Source organism: Aspergillus lucknowensis (genome assembly GCF_044049455.1).
Source record: "Aspergillus lucknowensis strain CBS 449.75 chromosome Unknown BJX67scaffold_6, whole genome shotgun sequence".
In the NCBI taxonomy this organism is placed as follows: Eukaryota; Fungi; Ascomycota; class Eurotiomycetes; order Eurotiales; family Aspergillaceae; genus Aspergillus; species Aspergillus lucknowensis.
Window position 1 is genome coordinate 116,997 of NW_027263550.1, and position 16,693 is coordinate 133,689.

Here is a 16,693-nt window from a genome sequence, read left to right on the forward strand (position 1 = left end):
TGGTGTTGGAAAGAAGATAGGAGGGAGGGAGAAGGAGGTGAAATAGAGGACAAGAAACACAAGGGCATGTCAACATAGCAGATTCACTACATTGGTGAATGAGCAGTTTTGCGTTATTTTCTTGAGACATCTGAATCAAGGTATGTTGTTATTGCCTGTTTTAGAGGCCAGATTTTTCTCTGAAGTGAAAGGAAATTGCCAACCCATGCTTGTGTTCCAAGCATTTTCACTTCATTTCGAGCGCCTTCCAGCCCAGAGTCCGGCAAGCCGGTAGCCGTTAAGCAAAACAGCTCTTCCAATTCCCACCCTGACGGGCAAAGCTCAATCCACTGACAAAGTCATCTAACTTGCAGCGCCCCAGGCTGTCAACCGCGCAGCCATGCAAAGGTACCACACGGTCATTGACCAACACCCGCACAAGAGGATCCTTCTCCCTCTTGCACTGCATCACCTCGAAGTACGCTCTCGCACCGAACGGGACAGTCCACGAAGCCGCGTATCCGTCCATCTCGGCAATGGATTCCACGGAAGTCTTGGACAGCGGCTCGGTGCCGTTATACAAGCCCATCGCGAAGAAAACCGAGATCATGCTATTATCGTGCGAGAAATCGGCGTATAACTTGGTGTCTAGCGGGAATGTGGCCGGGTTCGAGTCAAGCGTGGTGTTTGTGCTTGTGCTGTCTTTCACGGGGGACTGCGTGAGCCGGGCGACTAGCTCGTTTGTGAACCCGATTCCCTGTGCTGGACCGAGGGGGCTCCCGGCGCCGTAGCCGTAGTACTTTGATAGGGACTGCTTGTAGTCGTACTGCGCCCATTCTTTCCCGGTGAAAAGGCTGCAGAATGGGGACAGCTCGCTTCCATCGGGGGTTCGCGCAACGGTGTCGAAGGGACACATGTCCATGAGGCTGATAATATCCTTGTCTGCTAACCTAACGCCCGGAAGATCGGCCTCCAGACGACTGCGGATAGGCGGCGTTATCACGGCCGTGAAGTTCCCCTCTATCTCATCGGCCAGCTCATCGTCCTCGAAGGCCGTGCATGCGCTGTGGTCCAGGGTGTTGTTGAACCCGTCACCCTCGGGAATGACAACATTGACAACGGGAGCTTTGCCTCCCGAGTGATGATCGTCAAGCTTCGCATTCTGGAAACCCTCGATGAACTTCTCCGCAGACGCCACGACACGATCAGACCCAGAAGCCCGAATGAAAGGAGTGATCATTTTAGCCAAAGTCCTATACCGATGATAGAACTTCACCCCGGAATCAACCATCTGGTCCTCACCAAAGGTCGTCAAGTCCTCAGCGCCGAGGGTATACTTATAGCTTTCGAGAAAAGCATACTTCCCCCTAAACGAGGTGACATTCCTCTGGATAGCCGAGATCAGCTCAGCATAGGTCGCTGATTTATCCTGCGTCGGATACCGCGCGCCGTGTCGGGAAAGCACCTGGGCAAAGGCAACCTCACAGCCATCAGGGATGACGTCCTGAGAAGCGGGAGATTCATGCTCCAGAGAGAAATAGGGGGAATATTGGCCCCAGAGATGCGAGACCTGCGGGAAACACTGGTATCCGTGCTCCACAGAGTTGCATGGCTGGCCCTGGCCCTGGTATACCGGGGGCCTAGCTGAGGCACTGCGCGAAATGCATAGCAAAGGTGAGCATTATATACCCCCAAAGCCACGGGAATACAGGTAGCAAACTAACTCACCTCGACAACATGTAAAGGACAGTGAGAGAAAGCGATATGAGCGCCATGGTGAGAACGAATGTGAGTGTGAGTCTGCGCTTCCCCCTCGCCCGTCGCCCGGCCCGAAAGTCGGGCTTATATGGTGCTCGTTGGCCCTTCATCGTCTCATTGTATGGGGTCAGGGTGCAGTGGATCAACGAGGTACCAGGGACCAGTTGTCGGTGTGTGTCCAATGCACACTACCGGACTGCCGACGAAGAATCCATCCCACGTCGATGACAGTGAGCGGAAGCGAGACGGATAGACCTCGGGAAGAATGACTGATGAATTGATATACGGACTGCAAGGGGGTGAGACGGACGATGATAGGCTGGGCCGCGAGGCACGTGGGTGCAGAGCGCCTTGATGGTTGGCTGCCTCAGGCAAGATAGATCCTCTCCAGTCAACAAGCAATCCCCACGCCGCTAACAGCCCCATCCACATTTGCTCTCCATCTTCGAGTTTTGAATGCAACATCGGGAAGTGACTCAATTTTGCTGTACAGTCTATGAGCATTCAATGATCACACATCTAAACAGGCATCATGACCAAATCAGGATGACACTCTCTCAACAGAACCGACCCGCTCTCAAATAGTACAACATTGACCAAACCTTGCAGGAAAACGCCAATTAGCACCAGCCACGATGAAGCAATATCCCCCACGCAAACCTGCCCAAATGGTCCAAGCTCTCGCCGGACGTGTCAGCAAAGAGGGCAAAATGAGTATCTTATGAAGACGTATCAAGCAAATCGAAACATATGACGTTTATGTGCAGGGAGTGTAAGCGAATGATGCACATCGAATATGACGGCACTGTATGAGAACAAATTCCCCGTGAATACTCCTTGGTTGAAGATCCCAATGCAGACCCGACCCCCGAATCCCTTGAATGAGTTCTGAGTATACAATCTCCCAGACTTTCCAACATGTATTCTTCCAAGTCAGACACAGCAAAGACAGAAGTGAAGCGTTCCTGACTCCTACCACCAACTTGTGTTGTCGGGTAGGCCGCTTCGCACAAATGGTCCTCTGTCGTTGTTGTAACTTTTATCCTCCTTATGGAGGGCGATTCCACGTACCAGGTGTCGGAGGTATAGGTCTCGTTTGTAGCTCGTCCGGCGCAACTCGCTCGGCCTGCGCTGAGTACATAGATGAAGCAGTAGACCAGCTCCCGCCAGTTCTCGGACCCGATACGGAAGCTAAATTCGATGCAGACGCGTGAGGTCCGGGCGCGGTGTGATGGACAACTGGGCCGGATGATCCGCCTTCAATCTTCACTGGGACATCCTGTCCGGTCCACGAGGTCGGCTCCCTATCCGATGTTGCCGCTTCAGCCGACAAATTTAGAGGCTTGGGTGAAGCCGGTCGGGTAGGAAGCTGATTAGATGGAACAAAGTGAGTTACCTGTTCCCGAAAGTAGTCCCTCTCAGAGCGATAGAATTCCCGCTGTTCCATCAACGCACGGAGCTCTTCAACCTGCTTCTGGATTGTCTCTGCCTGCTTTCGAATCTCGTCCTGCTGGGCCGTGATCCTCTGCTCCATCTGCATCTCATTGCGTTTCCTGTTGCGAAACCTTCTGGACGCGTCGCTATTCGCTTTCCGTTTTTCCGCTTGGCTTGAAGACCCGGATTTGAAATCCACAAAACAGGGTATCTTTCCGGGAGGAGGAGTGTCCGACTGAGGCACGCTTCCGCCAGAGGTCTCGTTTCCAGGGCGCCACTGCCCAGCCATGACCGCTGGCAATCGAGTTGCAGGGTCCACTGGGGTGTATGAAGAACTTCCCATATACAACGGTGTTGACTGCGGCGCAGACGCCGCTGCAATAGCGGGCGATGATCGACCTAGCTGGCTAAACACCGAAACGGGGGTTGTCGGGCTTCCTTCCTTGGAGCTAGGAGTCGGGGTCTGATTCGTACTCGTGCGGTGACTAGCAAATGTTGAGGCCGAGTAGGTGGAGGCCTGTTGTTGGTGGCCAGGTACAGTGTGAGTTCCCGTTGCCATCTCCATCGGTAAAGGCGGAGTTGGGGGTACATTCTGAACACTTGGTAGCTGATGAGCCAGGGGAGACTGGCCTGGCCCAGTTTTCGGGGGGAAGTAACCTGCTGCACCGACGAACCGTGACGACGGTGACACGGGGGCGATGCTTTGGTGGACCCTCACCCCAGGTGACAACGCCGGCGGCTTTGCAGAGCCCATCGAGGGAGAAGGCAAATGTACGGTTGACGAGGACGGAAACCGGGAATGAGACGACGAGTCGGACGATAGCTGCTCCCCATGGCCCTCGCGACTGCTATCTACAGACGCCGTGCGAACCCCCGGCCCGTCCATTGTCGGATGATTTAGAATGGAACTGACACCAATTGAGCGATGCTGGGAAGAGTTGAGCGGTGGTTCCACTGGAGCAGATGGATGCCAGGAGAGTGGTCGAGAACGTACGGACTCACGCCGCTCCGTAGTTGAGACGTTCTCGTCGCCTGCATGACGTCTCTTCCGTTCGAGCGAGCCGCGATCCTCACGCGGGTGTGCATCGGTTGGCGAATGGGCTGAAGCTGGGGGGATCTGCGACATATGCTGTGCGTTTCCTTCAATAGGGTGCCGTATACTCGGCCTGGGGCATGGCGGAGCCCCCTCTCGCTCTAGAAGAGCCGACGAAGACTCGTGAACAGATGTGCGAGAGAGGGAACCGGTGGCGGGGCGGCTAAGGTGATAATCAGACAGTGACTGATATTGTCGTGGGGAATGCACCGGGTGAGCGTATGATGGGGTGGTCAACACACTGATCCCGACAGTAGCCACGGTGAAGGGAATACACGGAGCTTGACAAGTCAGGAAAAGAGTTGATTGATAGAGCAATGAGGAGGGAAGAGAATCAGGTTTTCCGGTGACCAGTGCGAAAAATCCCCTGTCTCCTGGTTTCCCCTTGGTGGTGTCGTGTTGGGTAGCAAAGGAGACAAGACAACGCCAGTCGTCCTACAAGCCGGAATTATAGCCTCGGGGGCCCAAGAAGGAAGCAAAGTTTATTCAGAGTCGAGGAATACGAGAGCCAGCTGGGAACAAAACGAAAATTATCTGAAACACCAACAGCGAGGATGGGAAGAGTCGAGGTCCTTGGGGGGGGGAGGCCGGGATATACAGAGTTGACAAAGGGTAGATAGACGGGCCAAACAGGGAGCGCAGGAAGGGAAGAAGATGGGCTTATGAATCATATCTGAAATAACGATTATTATTAAAGCTACGACACCACTGGCAGACTCTGAAGAGGAGCCAAATAGGTGTTGATCGTGGACCGTGAAGGGAAGTTTGCAGGAAGCTCCAGGCCGGAGACATCCAGCGGTGTGAAAGGATGAAGAATTTTGGACATCGCGAACCATCAGAAGCGAGAGAGCCATGGCCAAAACAGCTTGTTCGATCTTTGACTGAATAAAATCAGAGGGGGGAAATAACATCAATAATTCGAGAAAAAAAAAAAAAAAAAAAAAAAAAGCAAATATCAGATTACATACGTGTACGTACAGTACCATACGTACAATGCACGAGTGCGGTGCTTGCTCGAGGCTCGTTGTACTTGGAGGAGACAGCCAATGGGGCCAACCCAACCTTATTTGTTTGGCAACCAGGCAGGCTCAAACATGTACTTTGTCCAATGCCCCCTGGCTCAAGATGTGCATTGCCCTGAGGAGAAAAGCGGGGAGGGGGTGCACCGAAGGAACGTGCTTTCCCAATGGCGAGGGAGCGCAAGCAGTTGTGAGGGGATCTCAGAACCCCAATTGGGCAGGAAAGGTGTTTCCGAGGTCCATTTGGAGACGAAACGCAAGCCCCCAGTTGGTCGCGAGACTTTCGCATCAGCAGATTGCCTGGAATGACATGCTTGAATTTTCTCTCATCGAGTGTCAGGCTGATAGCTGCAGTCCAATTGGTCGTTGACGTGGAATCCTTTGAGACCAAGCTAGTGCGGACACTAAAAGGCAACTAGCAAGGGAATGGGGCTGGGGAAAATATAGTGAGCGACCCGGAAGCCCCTCAGAGGCGCCGTCACCATGGTCGCGGCCAGACTGAGTGGAGGTCCAAATCAGTCAGGATGAGAAGCTATTCCCCAGAGGGTCGATGCAGCCATGCACGTCACTGGGCAGTTCGGCGGTTTGATTCCCAGGGAACACTCGGATTCGATAACAGCCAACGGTGGCCTGTCATCACCACTATCAAAAGGAGTGAAGCTGGTCGCGCTGTCATTCCCGAAACTGCCGACAGAAGTACCAAACGATGTTCGAGAATAATCATCATAACGCCATCCCACCAGGGCCCAGGACCAGACGGGACAAGTCTGTCGTTGATCGAACGTTCTCTGGAACCCATCACGGGGATGATCTTCGACTCACCATGATTGCATGAGTGAGGCAAAGGGATGCTCTGCTATCTCCCCGCTAAGACCGCTTCTCTGGTAAATTAATCCCCCCTGAAATTCCGGAACTGAAGCATCGAAGAACTTGGCTCACTCCTTGCCCCCAAACTGTTACCAACACCCTGCCCTTCCACGTCTCGGTGGCTTAAAAGGAAGAAAATACCGGCCTATGACATTCTTCACGTTCCGCAAGAAGCGACGGAGAAAACAAGTCGCTTGACCCGGCAAAGGCCATTCGGGTCCCCGAGAAAAAGAAATACAACTGAAAACAGGTGAAGATCCCGAGTCATGCTTTGCGTCTCAATCAAAATCCCCGCCCCTGCTTTTGGAAGTTGTGACGGGTAGACCTGCAGTCAGGAAGTGAGGCGGTGGGTTTGACGGAGAACCACGTCCGCTCCGTCCCCGGACTTCTCCTCAGCAACCACCAATCCCGCTCTTTGAGGCAGGAGACAACATACCAGTTCTCTGGCCATTCGAACTGCTGGGATGTGATCGGAGAATCCGTATGTTTTGCATAAATGGGGGCGGGATCACGATGCTTCGCTTTTGGAGAGAAGAAGTTGGCGGAGCAGCCTCCAGCTCGACTCCCCAGGACCACCGCCGCTCTCAAGTCTCCTTCCCAAGATCGTCATTGCTCATCCGATGGGTCGATTGAAACGGCCCGGAAGCCGCGTGCGAACCCCAAAACCGCCCTTTGACCCGGATTCTTGCTGAGGTGCCGTTGGTGCGAGAACACACTGGTCCATCTTTTCGTGCTCAGCGAACCCGAGTCACAGACCCCGAAAGTGAACACTCATACTTTGACTTGTCCAGACAGGTCCCTGTGGGACAGATGATGTTCAAAAGAAAAACCACCAACGGACTGCCTAGCTGAGCGCAGCCTACCCCACGTGCTATCTTACTTTCCACTGAACCCAGCCCCCCCCCAAAAAAAAACGAAACGTGAAGTCTTGGATCGGGGGGAAGAAGGTTACTTCCGCTCCGTCATTGGGCATCAAGCGAGTGAAGCTCAGGGCCGGCAAGGCTGCTGACTACCGTCTTGCAGGAAGCATCCATATTGCAATGGGTGCTTGACCCAAGTGTCAAGCGCCAGAGCTTCCTGGGGGTCGGGAAGGATGTACCGCCTGGTCTTGCGGAAAAGGTTTCCCGGCCGCTGCCTTCCTGCATCGTCAACCCAAATAGTGATCTCTGCATGACACAGGAGGCTCTTGTTGTTGACAAGGCAACGAAGCTGGGAAACTCCGAATCAACCAAGCATCTTATCCGAAGGCCTCTTCCCGAGAGATGTTATGTAGTTTGCCTTCACAACTTTCTCGATCAATACTGGTGGGAAACGTCCGCTTTTCATTCCCCATGAGTCAGATTGGTCATGTGATTTACGTTTGTTTCATTTGTAAAGACAGGAACCCGCTGGCCATCATCAGCAAGAAGCAACACGTGAAGGATGTGCCCAGAGAACAAGAACGCAAGTTGTTAATCGACTGAGAGGGAAGCCGGGTATGGGCATGACAGTCCGCAACAGAAGAGACTCAATCCCTGTCGTGTTTCAGACGCAAGCTTCCTCCCAAGAATCACTTCCCCAAACAGGTTTGCATGATTGAGCAGCACAACACAAGAGCAACAGCAGAATGGGGCCGCCGATTTGACTTGTTGATCCTCAGAGCAGCATGTCTTTATCTGCTCTTCCTCGCCGCCAAAGACACATATTTTAACAGAAGAGTTGTTCTCGTAGAACTCCCTCAAAAACGGAGAGTTGAGGGGTGCAAGCTGTCGTTTCAGACTTGTCGGTGACTCGTCCGCAAGACCCCAAATCCGGAGAACGTTCTCTCCCCAAAACAGAGACAGCCGAACCACGCTGCGCTGAGTAACCCCTTCCCAAGGCCAGGCTCTTCAATGAACCTTGGAACGAAGCAGCCAACTCCCGAAACGGAAGATAGTCCCGTTGCCCCTTTGAAGTTTAGCTCTTCTTATTGTGGGCTTTGAGGACCGTTGGTGGATTCCTTCGAATCTGTCTTCAGAGCTCGAAGGATCGCTCCCCTCTGACCGTCTTTTGAAAGACCCAGTCCTGTCAAGAACGGGCTCTTTTGCATGGCACCGACGGGCTCGCTGGCTTCTCGACGGTTCCACAACCTGACACAACCTGCTCAATGATTGACCACGTTGGAGCCCGTGAGGCTTCCTGATTCAAAGTTCAGACCCAACGTGTCACGCCTCGGAGACTGCAAGATGGTCGACTCGAGCAGCGCTCGTCCTGCTGGGTCCAGACTGTTGCCAAGGCCCAACCTGCTCAGGCGGGTCTGAAAGCGGATCAGCTCTGGGAAGCTTCTGGAGAACTGAAGGAAACGGAACAGTTGTGACTTGTGCGGCGTGAGGCGTGCGGACGGGAGAGGTTGCATTGGCTGGCGCTCCTGCTGGGGAATTTTTGCGATCGGCAGGATTCCCCAAACACTTCCCCGCGTTGTGGTTCACGGATCAGAAGTCGGTGTGCCTTGGGACTGTCTGATGTCATGTACGTCCATTGGCATTTCTCTCTTGGGATCTCGATCAGATTGATCGTTCTCACAGTATGTTTTCTTTTTCCTCCCTCCTCCCTGACCAGTTCAGTGCCGCTCTACCCGCCTTGATATGTCCCTTGGGTCTGGGTACATTTCAAGCTGCTGTTGGGTCTTCCGATTATCAATCGGTTTCCGAGATAAGCGCAGTCGGCTTCGCTTGATCCCAACGGCAGTGGGTGTGCATCGTCGGTGTTCACGTCGTTCTGGTTCCTCACAACCTGGGCAAAGAGAGGCTCTGAGTCTCACACGAAAGAATGACTTTCCAACAGAGATGACTTGGTCGATCCATGGCGGAGGAGAGAACCTCTGATTGACCAGTCTGGCTGCACCAGACCTGAGCCCACCATCGCCGGGCTAACTGGTTTGATCTCAACCAAATGCCCGTTCCCCACGGTGGCATCTTCGGCTCTGATAATGCAACCCATGCCAGAGTGTTGCACAGATCGATAGAGGCCCGGCGCCTCGCTGCGCCATGCATGACGGTGCCTTGGACACCGTCACTCGGTCCGACATCGAGTTCAGATCGGATTTGGCTCCAGGGGCGCCGTATCAGAGAAAATTTTATATGCAATCCCATGATCGAGCTCATTCACCATGACACAAATGCAAAGGAAAGTGTGACCAATCCCGGAGAGATGAAAAATGACGTTGTTTTTTGGTGACTGTCTTGCAGCCCCAAGCAGCTGGAGTGGAGATTTCAAATGCATTTTCCTTGAACCATGAGAGAAGACAACCGTGAGACGCATGCATTCGCAGAATGCAGATGTCTCCAATTCCATGACTCCCTGCCCCGAGGTCCTCGCTGCCCCGCGAGCCCTGAGTTGCTCAGCCATCTCTCTCTGCTTGGGTTGGCTTCCTTTCTGTGAAGGGTGCCGACCAATTCGGTCTCGAGGGGTGTTGATGGGGGTGAAAACACTTGGCTTCTGCCACCCTCCTTGGACTCTTGCGCAGGAGTTCTGAACTATCTTTGGTCGTGAGTCACTGCTGACTCGCCGCAGAGCCCCGCCTTTGGAAGAGGTTCATCTTCCCCAGCTCATCCTTCTTTGTGGCCCCAACTCCACGGAACCAGGGGTTGTACACCCCCCGGTGACATGCGACATGCGTAATTTGGTAATCTCAAACCTCCCAACACAGAACAGACCATTTGTACTGATGCACCTGGGAAGAGAGATGGACCAGCCTTTGTACTTTTGTTCTAAGGGGCCCGGCCCAGGCCTGCTTGATATTTGCTTTTTCCTCGGAAGTCGGGAGTGGAGACTTTTCAGGCTAACACCAGAGACCTGGGTCGTCTTGAGGATATCAAAGGAAGCACCTGCTTCAACGATTGTGCAGCGCCGTCGAAAAGGAAAGTCAACATCCCTTCAGGTTGCCAGTGCCGATTGCGTCGCCAGATTGACCTCGCGCAGAAGTCCTTACTCCTGCTCGTCTTCCAGCCCTCACCCTCGAGCCTTTTTCGCGGCCAAATGATACGAAAGCCTCTGGACCACTTCACATATCTGGACCCAATCTCCCTGAGTCCATGAACTCCTGAACCGTTTTGAGGCCCGCAGACACGAAATTACCAAAAGTACTTGAGGTACCAAAGTTCAATTAGCCAACAAGCGAGGAGGATTGATTGTCTCAATATTGAAGTGATCTGTATTTTCTCCAAATCGCACCCTTCATCGCATCCAAGGGCACATCATTCTGGACGTTCTGTCTTGCGAAATCTATCACAAACCATGGCTGTCACCCACGCTCACACGAATAAAGTCACTTATTGACGCGAAACTCATGCTTGGGCTGACCTCGGACTCCCACGTCGACCCGATACAGGTGCCCTCCAAAACGGATCGACTCTGGGAACTGGTCGTCGTTGGTATCGTCCTTGGCTGTCGTGATGAAAAGCTCAGTTCCCACGAAGGCCGGACAGGTGATGTTTCTGGTCGGCAGCAAAATCTCGCCAATGAGTTTCCCTTCTGGTGAGATGCGGAGAACTTTGCCGCCGCCATAAACAGCACTCCAGATACATCCTTCCACATCAATGGCGAATCCGTCGGGCTGTTTCCCCTCCCCAATGTCAAAGTGGACCCTCCGGTTGCTTATTTCCCCAGTACTTTCATCGAAGTCGAAAGCGAAGATCTTCCCCGTCGGAGAGTCAGTCAGATACATGGTGTCGTTCGCATCGTTCCAGCCGATGCCATTGGGAATCGTCATTTGTTCAACCATGCGATGCAATCTCATATCTGGATCGAGCCGAAATAAGACACCTTCCTTGATAATGTCATGAACCTTGGGGTCACTCATGGCTCCCGCCCAGAGACGACCTTTACTATCAACTGCCCCGTCGTTGAAGCGCATTCTGTTGGGCGAAGTTAGGGATCCAGTGAAACGCGCGATATGTCGAGAGTTAATGCCTCACCTGCGGAGCTTGTCTGGCTCGTCCCAAGGCCTGGAGATATATGATATTTCGCCGGTTTTGCGGTTTACAAAGGCAAATCCATATTTAGCAGCGGCGACTATGTGGTCCTCCTGACCCTCGCCCGCATTCGCGATATTTGCGGTCACCCTAAATTCGCAGGAGATTAGCTCCCCCCTCAATTCGTGAAAGTCAAGTCCGTGAGACACACCCGATTGACTCAGATGTAGTGAGAGTCTGCAGGGAATCAGGGCCCTTGGCAAGGTCCAGAACGTGTAGCTTTTGCTCCCAGATGTCGACGAAGCGAAATTCATTCTTTTTCCGGTCATAAAATGGTCCCTCAAGTAACGTCCCCGAGACTGGGATGTACGGCTGGTAAAGACAAAAGTGAGAAATAATCAACAAGGTTGCCGATACATCATTCCTGGGAAACTTGGCAGGGAAACCTTTTCTCCCGTACCTCAGAAACCGTCCACTTCGAGACGGAAAACATTGTGGCCCCGCTGTAGATCCTGTTTTCCTTCAAAGGCCGCTCGAAGACTTGGCGATACCTCTCAAACTCCAGGTATCAAAGGACTGGTCAAGGACTCGATCGCTCGTGCTCGAGAAGCTGAGGAGTTAAGAGGGCTCAAGAATCAGGTCCTCATCGGTCCCTGAAGCGTGGCCGATTGGGAAAGAAGTGCCAAGTCCTCACATGACCTCCGATCAGGATGTCTTCTCGACTCTCCAAGGGGGATCGAAGCTCCAAATTGGTCTCACTTTGCAACATTGATGAATGGCTTCCGAACAGTTTGAGGATGGGCTGATTTCCCCTGTTCAACGGCTCTCGAGTCCACATCGCTCTGCTATTTTGCGTCCAGACCCATGTCCAAAGTCGAGCCGTTAACAAGACATCTTTTGGGTCCCCGCCTCGTCTCCAGAGTCTCCTGGCGAGAATATTCTGCGGAAATTAATTCATGCCATTATTCGGCTCCACTTCGCCTGATTTTCTTTTTCGCCTAAACGAATCAACTCGCGCAAAGGAAAGAAGTGCTAGTGGCTTTGACCTGTCGCTCGTCATGCATGCCATGAGCGATAATCGTCATGAACATGTCGACAGCTCGGTATTGTATCTCGCACTGCGCTGCTTTGCTCGGCTTGATTTGAACAGATAATCAGCTCAATCATGTCTGCGTGTTTGCTTGATCCGCCTCCACTTCTCGACGACGCATCGAGTCTTGCAGAAGTCGCGACAATGACGCACTTCCTTTGTCCAACAGCCTCACTTATTTCGTCGACAAGCTTCAGTGGAGGTGCTGTGGACAAATAGGATTTCATCCGACCGTCGGAATTTGAAACTCAACCGTGTCTTTGCTCCTGTCGGTCCCTGAATCTTGTGTATTGCGATTTCATGGATGTGACATGGCACATCGGCTGGAGTCCCAAACTGCCGGACTTCGTGTAAGATTCTCTACCAGTTGGAATCGAGCCTTCTGACATACAGCCGTTTCAACGACAAGTCTGCATCCTCCTCTGCATTGATCACCCGTTCGGCGACGCCTCCTCAGGCCTGCATCTGCGGTTTGAGCTGATAGATTGCGGAAAAAAGGAAAAGCAAACAGGCTGCCTTATGGCAGGACGAATACATAGTAGTAAAGTACCCTGTTACTTGTCTACAACTTGTTCTCAATCCACTCGGGCAAGATTTGCCCTCCGCCCTCTTTGGCCAGCGGCGTCGCTGTCACACGAAGCGTTCTCGCAGAAGTTGCGTTCAGCGTCGCCGTTCCCGTCAAGCAGTCAAGAACCAACTGGAGGAGTTGCCGCGGCCCGTGGGAGAGAGGTCGGAGGCTTTGGCTTCTTTTTCAATCTGGAGTGATCTCCATGAAGCGTGCTCATCGTTTTACCAATGCAGCAAAAGGTAATCATTGACTGTGGGTCAAGCATAGTGTGGCCTTGACAATTGGGCGTTGGGGACTCACAGGCTCACGGGCCACAAAGACGTGGAGCCTGTCAGCTCAATCTTGATGCATCAACATCTGCATCAATTTGGGCAGACAAGAGTCGTCGCGGGTGGGGGAAGAGTTCCTGCAGGATGCAAACAGCACAGCCCGATGATGATTCTCGGCACTGTTCCACCGATTGTCACAAATATGGTCACCAAGAGGTCGGCCTGCCCTTTCCCTGACTGGGTCAAGCAGGCACAGAAAGTGCGGTGAGAACAAAGCTAAATCTTCCCACCCTTTTTTCTTTTTTCTTTTTTTTTTGGGTCTCAATTTTTATCCTTCGATCTGCTCGGGCTCCAGGCTCGAAGTCCCGGGAGAATCGAGGGTCCATCTGGGCTTGTTCTGGGTCAGCGATGCGATGCCTCCCGCAGCAAACATTTCGGCTGAGACGCAGCAATTAAAATGCTTCAGGCTCGGACACACAAAGTGTCTCTCACATGATCAGTTCTTCATGCATGACAACGTATCCGACATGGGCACGACATGCATGAGAAGCTGGGTAAATCTGCAGCTAAAAGTCCTTTCTCACACCCCGCTAGTAACCAAGCCCCTGCTCTCGGTATCTACTAGTATCAACCATACACATACGGTATTGTCCTTCAAGCACGACAACGTTTGGGCACTCGTGCTTCACCAAGGTTGGTACCAGTACCTCCTTTTCGATGCCCAGCGCCTCCAAAAGCAAAGTCCAGGTACATCTCCAATCATGAAAGAGACTTCAAAACTCCGAAACTGAATTGAGCTTCGACTCAGCCACAATTATCAGACTTCGTCATTCTTCAATACGTTTAAACTCCGGATTTGTGTTTCAACTCCTCGCTGAAATCTCGGGCCACCAGACACGCTTCCTGTCAGCAGAATCTTTCGGGCATCAACGACGAGGCAACCCATTCAATCCGGACTCGCCACGACATCGTTCAAGCACTTTGTCGCTCAGTTTTTATCCAGCGGTAATAAGCGCCAAAGATGATCCTCATCTGAGCTCTGACACTATATCTGCGCGTCGGGCAGAAGGGAAATACCAGAGCAGGCCTGCCCCCAGGGCTGGGACTGAGGTCGGATTGCATGCATATGCGAATGATATCGCATCCGCAGCACGTAGACAGAGACACATCTGCTTCCTCGTCGCCACTTTGTCTCTGCGAGCAACAACTCAAGTGAAGTCGTTGGAGGTCCTGTTTCAGAAATAATCCCTGCCCCCCACCCCTTTCGAGGAGACACGTTTCGAACGTCCTTGGTGGAATCGTTTTGGGTCAATATCTGCGTAGTTTCACATCCTGCCACTTGGCCCAGCAACGATTGAAGAACGACATCCTTGCACTCTTGGCACATAAGCTAGAAGTTTCAAGGGCTGTGATACTCCATATACCTGGGGACAGGGCCGTAGGCGTATTGTCACCAGGTTTGCGGGTATGAGTCGGGACACTTATGCCTGGAGTGCCAGGATTATTCTTTGTGCGGGTATTTATATATTTTATACATACGGGGAATCGAACACAATTAAATGGTAGATGTGTATATATCTTACCATAGGGTGCGTAATACGGGGATAGAGATAGTCAAGCCGACACGGCGAGGCGAGAGCCTTGGGGGAGGTTCCATCCAAGTTGAATTACAGATAATTAATGTAAGAAACTATCAAGCGCCATTATTTCACTCTCATTTCCATGCATGCGTTCCGTAGAAATTGCGATGTGTCCAGGAAACTTGTTTGTAGGACAACAGGGTTGCGATATGCCGACTACAGCTTCGTCCCGATGTTCACATGGACAGCCTTGATCTGGGAATATGCCTCCAGACCGGCTTCACCTAGTTCGCGACCAATTCCGCTTTGCTTGACACCTCCGAATGGCACACGGAAGTCGCTGTCGTTGCTGCTGTTGACCCAAACCATACCAGCCTCGATTTCTGAGGCCACACGGTGGGCGCGTTCGATGTCTCTGGTAAAGATGGCGGCTCCCAAGCCGTAGGTGGTGTCGTTGGCGCGGGTGACGGCTTCGTCCTCACTAGAAAATTTGGCAATGGCGACGAAGGGCCCGAAGACTTCTTCGCGGTAGATGCGCATGTTGTCCTTGACATCCGTGAAGATCGTGGGTGCTATGAAGAAGCCCTTGCCGTCCTTCACGTTCTTATATGGGACACCGCCGTCGACTAGGGTCGCGCCTTCCTGCTTGCCACTTTCGATGTAGGCGAGCACACGCTCATACTGGGCCTTGGTTACCTGGGGACCTTGGAAGGTGTCGTCGGCGAACGGGTCACCGACCTTGCTGGTCGACGCCACAGTCTCCCGGAAGAGCTTTACGAACTCATCGTACACGGATTCGTGAACAAGGATACGTGAGGTCGCGGTGCAAACCTGTCCTTGGTTGTACATAATTCCAATGTGTGCCCATTTAGCAGCCTGCTCGAGGTCCGCATCAGAAAACACAATCAGTGGGGACTTGCCACCGGTTTCCAGTGTGACGTTCTTCATTGTGCCGGCGGCCAACTTCATAATCTCCTTGCCGGTCGATGTTGAACCAGTGAAAGCAACCTTGTCCACATCTGGATGGGTAACTAATGCGGTTCCTGCCACTCGCCCAAAGCCATTCAAGATGTTGACGACACCTGGTGGGAAGCCAGCTTCCTTGATAAGGTTGGCAAGATACAAGATACTGAGAGGCGTCTGTTCTGCGGGCTTTAGAACAATAGTGTTACCACAAGCCAAGGCAGGACCCAACTTCCAAGCCGCCATGGCCAAGGGAAAGTTCCAGGGGATGATCTGACCCACTACGCCGATGGGCTGGCGGAGAGTGTAGGCGAATTTGGCGGGGGTAGTGCTAATGGTTTGTCCGTGGATCTTATCAGCCCAGCCAGCGCAGTAGCGAATGCAGTTGATGACTTCCGTGAGGTCATCGCCCAAGGAAACAGAGTACGGCTTGCCTACGGATGTTAGATGTACCGGATAGGAGGGCCAGTATGTGTTGCTCACCGTTATCCCACGTTTCAATGGTGGCTAGAGTTTCTTTGTGCTGGTCAATGAGGTCCGCCAATTTGAGCATCAGGTTGCCTCGATCCGTGGCGGGCAGGAGCTTCCAAGATGGATCCTTCAGGGCCTTGCGAGCTGCTTTGACTGCGGTATCAACATCCTCCTCACCGGCAGCGTAGACTGAGATGATCTCGGACTCGTCACTAAGTCGCTGATCAGTTCCATGCGGAGGAAGATAGCTCTCAACTAGCCACATACCTGGGATTGATGCTCGCAAACTTTTCACCAGACTTGGACGGAACAAACTCATTATTGATAAACAGTCCGACCGGCTGAGTGTACTTGCGCCCGTTAGGTGCTGTCAGTTGGATGTTGAGTTCGGACATGGTGAGGCGAGAGGAGTGGAACTGCCGTCGAAGGTAGAACGGGGACGAGATGGTTGAGAGGCGAAGCCTACAGAGACGGAGTTGGAGGGAAGGGAGAGGAAGAAAGGTCATAAAGACATTGGGTGCCGGAGGGAGACGGAAGATGTGAAGAAGAGAGAGGGGGAGGGGTAGAAGCAGTTGGAGAAAGAACTTTGAGAGCTTGACAGTGAAGAGCTGGAGCTTCAGAGCGATGGAATCGAAAGCGATAACTGCTGCATGCGGGACTTGGCACTGGCC

The 16,693-nt window shown here is 52.7% G+C and overlaps 5 protein-coding genes across 5 annotated transcripts; 1 reads left to right on the forward strand and 4 right to left on the reverse strand.

Annotated features, from left to right (window-relative positions):
* Window positions 1–277: 277 nt before the first annotated feature.
* On the reverse strand, window positions 278–1,754 carry BJX67DRAFT_378222 (histidine phosphatase family protein; the record flags this gene model as incomplete). The annotated part of the gene is made up of 2 exons (XM_071032304.1): window positions 278–1,619; window positions 1,708–1,754. 2 exons carry the CDS (start codon window positions 1,752–1,754, stop codon window positions 278–280), a joined length of 1,389 nt encoding a protein of 462 aa, XP_070889211.1.
* A 759-nt stretch (window positions 1,755–2,513) lies between these two features.
* BJX67DRAFT_277822 (uncharacterized protein) lies at window positions 2,514–4,546 on the reverse strand. Its single transcript, XM_071026593.1, has one exon. It carries the CDS (start codon window positions 4,295–4,297, stop codon window positions 2,786–2,788), a length of 1,512 nt encoding a protein of 503 aa, XP_070889212.1. The 5' UTR covers window positions 4,298–4,546; the 3' UTR covers window positions 2,514–2,785.
* A 5,746-nt stretch (window positions 4,547–10,292) lies between these two features.
* BJX67DRAFT_277868 (SMP-30/gluconolactonase/LRE family protein) lies at window positions 10,293–11,855 on the reverse strand. Its single transcript, XM_071026594.1, has 4 exons — window positions 11,542–11,855; window positions 11,293–11,453; window positions 11,085–11,231; window positions 10,293–11,024 (listed from the first exon to the last, which is right to left on the reverse strand). Exons 1-4 carry the CDS (start codon window positions 11,572–11,574, stop codon window positions 10,436–10,438), a joined length of 930 nt encoding a protein of 309 aa, XP_070889213.1. The 5' UTR covers window positions 11,575–11,855; the 3' UTR covers window positions 10,293–10,435.
* A 1,055-nt stretch (window positions 11,856–12,910) lies between these two features.
* Window positions 12,911–14,410, forward strand: BJX67DRAFT_278325 (uncharacterized protein). The gene is made up of 2 exons (XM_071026596.1): window positions 12,911–13,755; window positions 13,817–14,410. Exons 1-2 carry the CDS (start codon window positions 13,422–13,424, stop codon window positions 14,251–14,253), a joined length of 771 nt encoding a protein of 256 aa, XP_070889214.1. The 5' UTR covers window positions 12,911–13,421; the 3' UTR covers window positions 14,254–14,410.
* A 394-nt stretch (window positions 14,411–14,804) lies between these two features.
* BJX67DRAFT_378225 (aldehyde dehydrogenase family protein) lies at window positions 14,805–16,417 on the reverse strand (the record flags this gene model as incomplete). Its single annotated transcript, XM_071032305.1, has 3 exons — window positions 14,805–15,985; window positions 16,035–16,234; window positions 16,290–16,417. The coding sequence occupies 3 exons, from the start codon at window positions 16,415–16,417 to the stop codon at window positions 14,805–14,807; spliced, it is 1,509 nt and encodes a 502-aa protein (XP_070889215.1).
* Window positions 16,418–16,693: the final 276 nt, after the last annotated feature.